The sequence below is a fragment of the Cibotium barometz genome, chromosome 54, assembly GCF_041138505.1.
Source record: "Cibotium barometz isolate CiBa-2024 chromosome 54, ASM4113850v1, whole genome shotgun sequence".
Lineage (NCBI taxonomy): Eukaryota > Viridiplantae > Streptophyta > Polypodiopsida > Cyatheales > Cibotiaceae > Cibotium > Cibotium barometz.
In genome coordinates, this window is record NC_141099.1 from 29,397,056 (window position 1) to 29,407,832 (window position 10,777).

The 10,777-nt window shown below is 43.3% G+C and overlaps 1 protein-coding gene and 1 non-coding gene across 3 annotated transcripts in view; one reads left to right on the top strand and one right to left on the bottom strand.

Moving 5' to 3' along the window:
* LOC147608020 (U-box domain-containing protein 4-like) overlaps positions 1 to 8,189 on the top strand; it is a 31,738-nt gene extending 23,549 nt beyond the window's left edge. Inside the window, exons 3-6 of one of the 2 annotated variants that reach the window (XR_015264647.1) lie at positions 5,177 to 5,293; positions 5,425 to 7,428; positions 7,533 to 7,665; positions 7,764 to 8,189. Coding sequence is in view for 1 of the 2 variants with exons in the window: in XM_086790192.1 (XP_086646318.1) it covers positions 5,177 to 5,293; positions 5,425 to 7,428; positions 7,533 to 7,613 (2,202 nt within the window). In the remaining variant the exon portion in view is untranslated. Of the gene's footprint in view, positions 1 to 5,176; positions 5,294 to 5,424; positions 7,429 to 7,532 lie in introns of both variants that reach the window. The other variant, XM_086790192.1, reaches the window with a different exon arrangement.
* Positions 8,190 to 8,991: 802 nt separating this feature from the next.
* Positions 8,992 to 9,063, bottom strand: TRNAT-UGU (transfer RNA threonine (anticodon UGU)). Its single transcript has one exon. It is a non-coding gene; the product is annotated as a tRNA-Thr (tRNA).
* Between the last annotated feature and the right edge of the window lie 1,714 nt (positions 9,064 to 10,777).

Here is a 10,777-nt window from a genome sequence, read left to right on the forward strand (position 1 = left end):
AGGATTGGTCACTTGGATATTGAGATGATGCTATTTGTGGAGTTGGTCTCCTTTGGAATGGCATGGTTTGGTTGAGCTCAAAGTCTATGGCAACCTGAGGAGCTAACACTTCAAGACTCTATGAAGGGCATAAGTCTTGCGAGCAATCCTAGAGTTGGTTTGGTTCATGGATATATGGATCGAACTCTATTTGTGCGTGTATGCATACACTTTTTGAGGTATTATTGTATTCTGGTGCCATTGGATCCTGGTACCATTGAGAGTACATTGGGTAATACTCTAGATTGTGTCGTGTGATGCATGTATATTGGGATGATACATCAAGTACTTTATTATGTGCATGGATGCACCACTGGGTGTGACTCCTGTGGGATACCCATGAGACATATGTGGGAAGTACTTCGTGGATGTATAGTTTAGATGCATTGAGTGCTTTCATATGCTCATGTTGTACCTTCAGTCGTGGATGTCCATGGGCATAAGGCTTGAGAGCAACCCTGAGACTGTTATATTGGAGTAGGTAGAGCATTTTGAGGAGCATATTGTTTGCGAATGCATATATGTGTCATGCATATGTTTGTCATATGTAGAATGATGCATGGTTTTGTTTTTGGCTAACACAGGTTACGTGTTTCCACTTGGTTTTGGACTTTTGCTGCAGGTTCTGAAGGAACAAGCAAGAGTTGTTTGTCACTATGACGTGACGGTGTGGCCTTATTGTCCGAGATGATTGTTTCATCACCTAGATGCACTGGAGGGGCATTGCTTTTGTCATATGGGGAATCTTTGCTCATAAGATGCCTTACTGTGTTATTGAGTGCAATCGAGGACGCTTGCTTTTTTTCAAGGGGGGTATGTTATGACCCTGTGTTTTTCTCTGGACAACAAGCAGGTGGGCACGGGCATGGGATGGACAGTGTGAATGGCATCCATTTGGATATGAAAAAGAAACCCATATGTGGCCAGCCCAAGTGTGAAAGAGACAAAAAGGGGATTTTAAAGTTTATAAGGTTTTAAAACCTTTGATGATAAAATAATATTATTATATTTAAAGGCATGCGTTTTTGCTATCTGCTTTTGGCTTTTTTGAGAAAGCGAATCGCATCCAAGTTTATAAAGCGAAGGTTGGCAGAATTCGAGGTGGGTCGTCATTGTGGTGGCGTGTCGCGTGTGGTGCTTCTTCTCCATGGATGGCATGGTCATTGGAACACGGCAACCAAGGCACAGCAAGTGGCAAGGCAAGAAAGAAAGAAAGAAAGAAAGTTATATTAACGTCCACGGGAGGCCGAATCCGACCTATGGGACAGATCAGCATAGGCAACTTCAGAGCAGCAGTGCAGGCGGGATGGGCTGCAGGAAGCACCGGGCTGAATACACTTCCTTCCATCTCTCCCTTGGAAGGGGACTGGCGGGCTACAGAAAAGCACAAGGCTGGACAGCGCTCGCTTCCTTTCTCTCTCTCTCTCGCAATCCGGCAGGCAGGACTGTGTGGCTACGTAGGACAGCAGGGGTAGGCCGGCGACTGCAGGATAGGAAGCGCACATGTGGTCTGCTGTTGTGCGCACCTCCATGTTGCTCTCGGCTGCAGGTTCTCTCTCTCATGTGGGCGCATGCTCGCATGTATGTATGTACATCAGTGGGCGCTCGTAGGCGCGCATGGGTTGTTGGAGGAGGCACTATTGATCTCGACTATTTTTGTGGCAGCTTTGTGTGGGTTATACAGCCGCACAGGATTGCTGTTGATGCTCCTGCTGATGTTGTATGATAGTGTTGTTGTTTACAAACCATGGGGTGCAGGTGGTGGTGGCCTTATTCCCGAAACCTTTTTGGTGCAGGAGAATAGAGATAGGCTTTCTCTCTCTCTCTCTCTCTCTCTCTCTCTCTCTCTCATGAATTGCAGGCTCTGTTGAAGAGATTGGGACACAGAGGATCAAGCTAAGATGCACGGGATGATGTCCTTTGAAGAGATGTACTTTTCCTCTCCATCTTGGACTTATGTGTATTCAGGGATTGCTTGACACGTCCTCTATCTTTCTCTCTGTGGCTTTTGGCAACCGTGCTTGGATGGTAGATCTGTCAAGGAAACAAGACATTGGTTTTCGAGAGGAAACAGGACTTTGGTTTCGAGGAAACAGGCCTATGGTTTATGGGATACAGGTCTTTGGGTTATCGGATACAGGTCTTTCTTTCTTTCCTTCTTTCTTTCTCTCTCTCTCATCATGAATTGCAGGCTCTGTTGAAGAGATTGGGACACAGAGGATCAAGCTAAGATGCAAGGGATGATGTCCTTTGAAGAGATGTACTGTTCCTCTCCATCTTGGACTTATGTGTATTCAGGGATTGCTTGACACGTCCTCTATCTTTCTCTCTCTGGGGTTTGGCAACCGTGCTTGGATGGTAGATCTGTCATGGAAACAAGACATTGGTTTTCGAGAGGAAACAGGACTTTAGTTTCGAGGAAACAGGCCTATGGTTTATGGGATACAGGTCTTTGGGTTATCGGATACAGGTCTTTGGTTTCATGTGGAAAACATGTCTTTGGATTCATGTGAACAGGTTATAGTTTTCCTGAGGTTACATGCAAGCTGTGACTATAGGAAAGGACATATGGTTTGGTAAAGCTCTACTGCTGCTTGGGAAAGGGTTTGAGGGATCCATGGTAGAGATGGAGAAGATTTTCAAGCAGGGAGGTGTTGTACAGGTGTGCCTTCTCTATGGTATGTTGTGATGTAATAACGAGAGTTCTTTTTTGGAAGTCCTGGGTGAAACTATAAGGGATCCTATTGGTAGAGGATTCTACAAGTTGTACTTTGTACTCGAATTTGATCAATTAAAGAAATACCGCAAGGGACGCCACTGCGTTTTGGGGCCAATCGGTGTCCTTGTACTAATTGCAGGAGCACTCTAGCTCCCCCTGTTTGTTTCCTTTTTGAGGTCCCCATGGGTGATGAAGTGTTTTGTGTGCGAGTGTTTGTTTCACCGCCCGTCAAATTTCTGAAGGTCGGTTTCAAAAGCTTCTTCATTTGCTCCAATTCAGCCCTCAATGCATTGGGCTCATCCTCATGCATAGGCTCTTTACCACGAGATGGCTGTCCCATCAAAGCACTGTCATAAACTCTCTCAAGTGTGCCTTCCATGCAATGCATCCGAATCACGAGAGACTTGATTGACCTCTTGGATTTGGCACTTCCAAAGGGTTGCCTTGGCTGTCCATTGAGTCAAGTGTCTATGTTTGCTTCCAATCTCAAAACACCGTGTCTCCTCTTGAGAAAGAGAGACGATCGTGCTCTGACACCAATGTAACCGCTCCCTACAGGACGCCTACAAATCGGAAGATAAAACACACATTTTTAGATCACTTAACTAATACAAACAATGGACAATACTCGCAACATTAAAACTGGAAATGACAAAGAACACTTGACACCATCACTAGGGCCGGAAAGGGCCGCCCTTCCCTCCCCCTCAATACAGTTTGTATTTCTTGGAGTATTTATATGTACAAGTGTTCACGGGTCCCAAGGCCAGATTTCTCCATAACATGGAGTGAATACAACTGAAAAACAATAAGATTTTTGTCGATGAAGAATCGGTTGTCGGAGTAGACCAAATCAGAGGCAATCTCCCACCTTCTCTGGGTGAACACCCGCCCCTCACTCGTCTTCCGGGACCGTGCACCAAGAGGCACGCCCGTACTAACGCCTGGCAGGGTGAAACACCGCAGAGGGAGTGATACCTGGTACTCTCAAGTAAGCTTTGCTCACAGTTTTCCTTATACCCCAATGACCTTCACTGGCTCCTCTGAATGTGAAGGCACGATCAGGGTATTCACGGGAAAAGATCACCATCCGAGTGGCCTTCCATGGTGAAGGCAATTGGGGGTGATACTTGCCTACACAAGACTTGTAAAAACAACATTTAAATTTAATATTATCTGAATTTGAAATATAAAAACAAGTACTTGATAAAGATAGCAGTAGGTACAGATGTGGCAGCCAGCAGGAATAGAGGTGGCAGCCAACAGGTACAAGGTACAATTGTGGCAGCCAGCAGGTACAGTAGTCGGGTACAGCTGCAGCCAGGTACAAAACTGTAGCACATATGCGGGTACAGTACTGCAACAGATACAGATTAGCAGGCGGGTACTAAACTGTAGGCGGATACTGGGCAACAGGCAGGTACTAAACTGCAGGCAGGTACAGATGCAACCAATCAGGTGTGAGAAGGCGGGTACTGTTGCAACAGCAGCTAGGCAAGTTGGAGGAGACGGGTTCAGGGCAGTAGCCAGGCGGATTGGAGGAGGCGCCTACTTTCCATCAACCACCCCCCACTTACCATCCACGTGTGGGGAGGATTTCTTCCCATGCAATCCTTAATTTTAAGTATGATTAGGCCTTAATCAAAGGTTAACTCTTAGGGCACCCACACTAAAAAGGTGTCCAGTCCATATTTTAAATATGTGTGCATTGTGAACACCCCACCTTATAAAGATTAAGGTTTACACTAGTGACTACTTAATAGATTTGACATTTGAAAAGGACCAAAAAGGCAATACTTACCACTTGTTCACACGCCACATCAACTTGTCAGCAGACAACACACCCACAATACACTGGGGGCGTCCCCCTCCAGTGTACTGGCACGTCATAGCAGGCAAACACACGAAAACAAGTTTGTGCATGCAAACATGAATGCATGTGCACATGTAATGGACGAAATCTCCCTTTCATGAAACTTGTACAAGATATTCTTGACGGGCAAAAAACTGGCGCGACAGAAATGTGAAGTCCTGGTCTCCCCATGGAGTGATAATCCCATAGGCAAAACACAAATCTTGGCATGGGCTTTTCTATGGGGTGACAATCCCATACACAAAGCTCGGCACAAATATCAGTCCTACCATGGAGTGACAGTCCCATGGGTAAGATACAATCCTAGTCATACACGGGTGGCAGCAAACAAGCTCCCGCCCATATGGCACAATACTGATCACACACGGGTGGCACAAAACTGGTTTCCGTCCATGTGACACAAGATGACTGACCCTTTCACATGGGGCATTGGCCTGGCCACATGTGAACATGGTACAAATCTGGCTGCAGATGTTATGTGAGCGAGCAGTTGCTTATCATTTTGTAATCTTCCAGACGTCTAAAAGGTTGTAATTTGGTGTCAGGTGTTACAGACGCAGCAAGTTTTGAAGAGTTTTCAAGAACTATCATTGGAATTGCTGTGCCTTGTGAGGTCTTTGCCATTGAAGACTCTTCACTTATCAGATCACACTCAAGAGCAAGTATGAGTTTTACCATCTTTAGCAAACGGTGGAAATTATGGTCAGAGATCACAGTTCTACTTGCCATTTGTTTTTCAAGAATCAGCATTGTTTTAAAATTTTTACTCTTTTTTTCCCCTTGGTTGTTGTAGGTCGAGCAGTGTGCTAACTGTCTTCAGACAGCAGATTACCATATAGTTGTTTTGGAAGAAGGCCTCTCAGAAGAGCTTGGAAGTGTTTTGACAGAGATCAAAAGAGGGGTAAAGATGAGCCATGGAATGCTTGTGTATCTTGCAGGAAAGCTCGATTTGAAGTCCAACCAGGAGATTCTAAGGGAAGTGTCTTTGCTGGAGAAGGAAAAGAATAAAGCTCACTTGAATAAAGATAAAGGTGAAGAGGAGTTGCTCAACCTGTTGATCATTTTGCTGACACAGATGGGAGATGATTTGGCAGAGCAGAAGCAAGTGCAGGCACAAAAGGGAGGGATTCCTATCCCTGCGGATTTCCGGTGCCCTCTCTCTCTAGAGCTGATGTCAGACCCGGTAATTGTTGCATCTGGACAGACTTATGAAAGAACATACATTCAGCAGTGGCTGGATCAAGGCAATACTACTTGTCCCAAAAGTAGACAGACCTTGAGCCACTTGAACCTTATTCCTAACTACACTGTGAAGGCATTGATCACAACCTGGTGTGAAGCAAATGGTGTCTCTCTTCCTGAACCAGAAAAGCCACAGACGACTTCATCTCAGCTTCTTCCATCCATAAACAGCAATGTGAATCACAGAGAGAGTGTGCAGCAACTGTCTACTGGGAGCAGGCCTACTGTAAGATCAGTACGAACCATACGGATTCGAAGTCGTGAAGATTTTGATTTGAGTAGGAGAGAGACCAGATCTGCGATAGGGGGTCCTAATGAAAATAGGGGCTTTTTGCATGGGAATTCTAGAGCTGCTGCTGTTGGGGATTCAGATATACACTGCCCACCAGCAACACTTTTTCGAGAGGGGGAAAATTTTCTGGATGGTACAGATAGTCACAGCCGAAATGCTTCTACTTCAAGTTTTGGATCTAGTCTTGATGATGCTCTGACAACCAATAATATTGAGAACACGTTAAGCTTGCCGAATGACTCCTCTCCTTATGTTAGTGATGTATCAGGGGAGTTGGATATGTCGACTGTTGCATCTGCAAGTGTCCCATCACGTAGCGAAGAGTATGGATCAGGTGTAAACATAGCTGATCATGGTTCTGTCTCAAGGGGGAGGCGGACTGGTAATGGTGGCTCAGGGATGCCTAGAATTGTGCCATCAGATGCTGACATGGTAGGGGATGATGAAAACAATGTGCAATTAAGAGTGCAGGCCTTGGTGGTGGACCTTCAATCATCTTCAAGAGATGCTCAGAGGAATGCTGCTACAGAACTGAGGTTCCTTGCCAAGTATAATGTGGAGAACAGGATTATCATTGCTAACTCTGGAGCCATTGCACCTCTAGTTTCATTGCTGCATTCTGCAGATTCTCACATACAAGAGAATGCTGTAACATCTTTGCTGAACCTGTCAATCAATGATAATAATAAGTCTATGATTGCTGCAGCTAATGCAATTGATTCTTTAGTCCACGTTCTCAACGTGGGTACCTCTGAGGCTAGGGAGAATGCTGCTGCAACACTCTTCAGTTTGTCAGTCATGGATGATAACAAATTGACTATTGGTCAGTCTGGTGCCATTGCTCCACTAGTGGATCTTCTCATGCATGGTACGCCACGAGGCAAGAAGGATGCAGCCACTGCGTTATTCAATCTCTCGATACTTCATGAAAACAAGGTGAGGATTGTGCGGGCCAATGCTGTCAAACCACTGGTGATATTGATGTCTGACCCTGCTGCGGGGATGGTAGACAAGGCCGTTGCAGTTCTTTCCAACCTTGCCACCATCCAAGAGGGGAGGTTCTCTATTGGTGAAGAAGAGGGGATTCCTGCCTTGGTGGAAGTGGTGGAATTGGGATCACAGCGTGGCAAAGAGAATGCAGCAGCAGCGCTTCTTCATTTATGTACGAATAGCAATAGGTTCCGAGCAAAGGTTCTGCAAGAAGGGGTTATTCCTCCTCTAGTTGCACTGACAAAGTCGGGAACAGCCAGGGCAAAAGAAAAGGTCCTTTTCTGTCTTTTGGGCTAAAGTTTTTTACTGGTTTTAATAGCTTAATGTTGCTTTTTGGCTTTTCTAATGGTCAGCATAACCCTCTTGCTGTATTTCAGGCTTCAGCCCTCCTACGCCTTTTCAGAGAGCAACGGCATGGCAGAGGAGGGGCAGACATGCATGCTGATCGCCACCGTTGACTTCTTCAATACTGATATATTTTGCAGTTTTTAAGGGAGATGCTCTTTAGAGGTACCTGTAAGTGCAACTGGTTTGTTGCAATGTATGTGTTTGAGCCTTCTTAGGAGGGTTTGTAATCATACAGCTGAAGGGTAAACTGCATGCAACAGTTTTGAGGTCAAAGTTGATGGGATGTGGTATAAAGTGGGATGCACGATGGACAATTCATAGGCATCATTAAGCAGGCTCTTGGTAAGGTTGACATCAGCTGTCTCCATGAGCCTCCCAAAAGCTTGGTTGTGGCCAATAATGCGGTCCAGAGACTTGCTCTCAGAGGAGTCTTGTTGGTTTGTATGTATGTATACTAGACTTCCCTTTTGTGGGTGGAGTCAGTCTCTCATTCATTAGCTTCAGCTTTCACTGTTGATTTGGTCATCATCTTTCAGAAGGTGCCTCAAGCTATAGCTCCAGATGGCTTGAAAGGATTGGCTACAAGAGGCCTGTGATGTGAATCTATCGGCTTTGGCCGTGTGGCTCTTCAAGTTGGTGTGACATTTTGTATTTTATGATACAGATATACAGTAGTCTTACCTTGATGTGTTAGTTAGATTTTGAAGCTCTTGAAGTTCTGTTATTGTGGATCTACATGCAGACTGCTTAGATGTCTTTAAAGTTGGGGTGGGCATTGAGTTCAAAATAGGGGCTGTCCAATAATTGCTTCCCTGCCCTACAGTGTACCGAAGATATGTTTCTTTATTAGCCACTGGGTTCATTTTGCACCAAAATTATGTTCCAAATTTAATTTGGTTTTAAAAAATATTGGCAATACATGAGCACCTTTGAAACGCATCCTTTTCTTGGCAATTCATGGACACCTTTGAAGTTCATCTTTTGATTAATGTCTGTTTGTTGTTGTTGTGTTTGGGTATGGTTTTTTTTTTGGAGGTTAATAATCTCCTGTTCAAACGTGGCATGGATCAAAATGCATGTTTTCTTTTCAACAAGAGGCAACTCACCTCACAGGCTAGGCCCTTAGTTACAAGGTAGGTTATATAATGTAACAATTTATCAACGAAATCACTATCTATGAAAAGGGTGGAAGTTCATCTTCAACAACAGGCAACTCACTTCACAAGCTAGGCCCTTAGTTACAAGGTAGGTTATATGATGTAACCATTTATCAACGAATTCAAAAGAATAACGAGAAAAAAAGAAAAACTGCCTGAACTCTGGACCTTCAGTTTATCTTTTGATTAATGTCTGTTTGCTCTGTGTGTGAACAAAAATGCATGCTTTCTTTGCGACTCACCTCACAAGCTAGGTTCGTAGTTAGGTGGAGGGCAAGATAGGAATAATTAATACTCTCACGAGAAAATAACGACACGAAAACAGGAAAAATGCCTCCACAGAGGATCGAACTCTGGACCTTCAGTTTACAAGACTGACGCTCTACCACTGAGCTATAAAGGCAACTGTTTGCTCGTAGTCCACAAAACAAATATAAATAAAGTTTCAAATTTAAATCTCTATCGGAGTCATCTCTACTACATGCAGAGTACGAAATTGTGATGTGTAGACAAGAGAAATCAATTGATTAATTTAGGCCTTATTTTTTTTTAAAATTTTGGCAGAGAATTGTATTAATAGAAATATCTCAAAGAGATCCAAGCATTGGATTTGAATATCTGGGGTTTCCACCTCTTTGAGGTGTTGAAGTTCAGCTCTCGTAATCTTCTACTGTAATGGACCAGTGGGCACCTTGTTGATATGCCCTCCAGGTCTTCTCTATCTTTTCCTTACCCAACCTGGAGATAGCCGTAGCCTGCGCAACCAATGTTGGATCTCAAACCCGAGTGTGAGTTGGGAAGCTCGTTATTGAAGACCATAGCATTCCTTTGCAACCACATCTTTCGTATAAGCTCAGCCCTTATGATGTTCCATCTGGAGGAAGAGCAATGCCCTAATATGACCTGTTTTCAGTTGAGATCTCTTTTGGGAACAGGGATTAGGCACTCCTGTACCAACTTTATTGTTTTTTTTATTACAAGGACGAGATAAAAATAGGTGGACTATATCCTCCATTCCGGATTTACATCTTGGGAAAATAGTAGTGCCTATGCCAATTGAGTGAGCTATGCCATTGGTCCATATTGATTTATGATGGATCAACCAAAGGAGACATGACTTTTTGGGTTCAACTTCCTTTTGCCAGAGTTGTCTAAACTTAAAGTACCATTGTTTCGTATCTAGAAGAAGGTTCCATCTGCTGTTTAGTTTAACATGGATGGGGGGTTTTCTGTTAATTGGGGGATAGGGAGAATAGGCTTATCCTTAATCCATTGTACATAAGAGAAATAGCTCCAGGGGGGGCCTTGAAGTAAAGAGCAAAGGCCACGCTCCCACAAATCCCTCCTTGTTATTCTCATTAAAAATTGATTTTTATGCATAGAAAGATGCATAAAGGATCTATTTTTATTTCAAAAGTGTTACTCTATGTTTAAATTCTATGAGTATTTGATAAATGAATAATTAAATACTCTAAGAGAGAAATTTCTATCGTTTTATATTCACACGGATTGTAAAAAGAGAATTCAGGGAATCTATCGAGATCGAAATATTCAGATAAATGATTAATCTATTCCTCATTGGAATTCGTAACTAATTTAGAAATCAGTTAAGTGAATATTCAACGAAAGAAATTCAATAAAATAGTAACTGAATTATCAAACCTTTTCGAGAAAGATAGTTCAGGAAAAATCTTATCCGACTCGAATCTTGAATCAGACTATGACCAAGACCAAACTCTTTCATCAGTTTCGAGGAAAGAAGGAGTGACCAGTTTAGAAAAATACACTCAAAACTCCCGCCAAATCTGAAACTAAGTTTGAGACCCTTCAAATTGATCTATGGATCGAGGTTATAGAATTCGAGGAATTCTGGTATGAAATTCAGAATTCCGATCAAGAAGTTTTGGGGATACTGATTCAAGAAATACTCCTTGTATTCAAAAGAAAATCAAACTGAAAACTGCATAGAAATGAGATGTGATGTGAATAGATGTGATGATATGTGATGTGAATAGATGTGATGAGATACGATGTGAATCAGATAGATGTGAATGAATGGATGAGATGCAATGTGATGTGAATGAATGAGATGTGATGACATATGAATCAGGATAGAT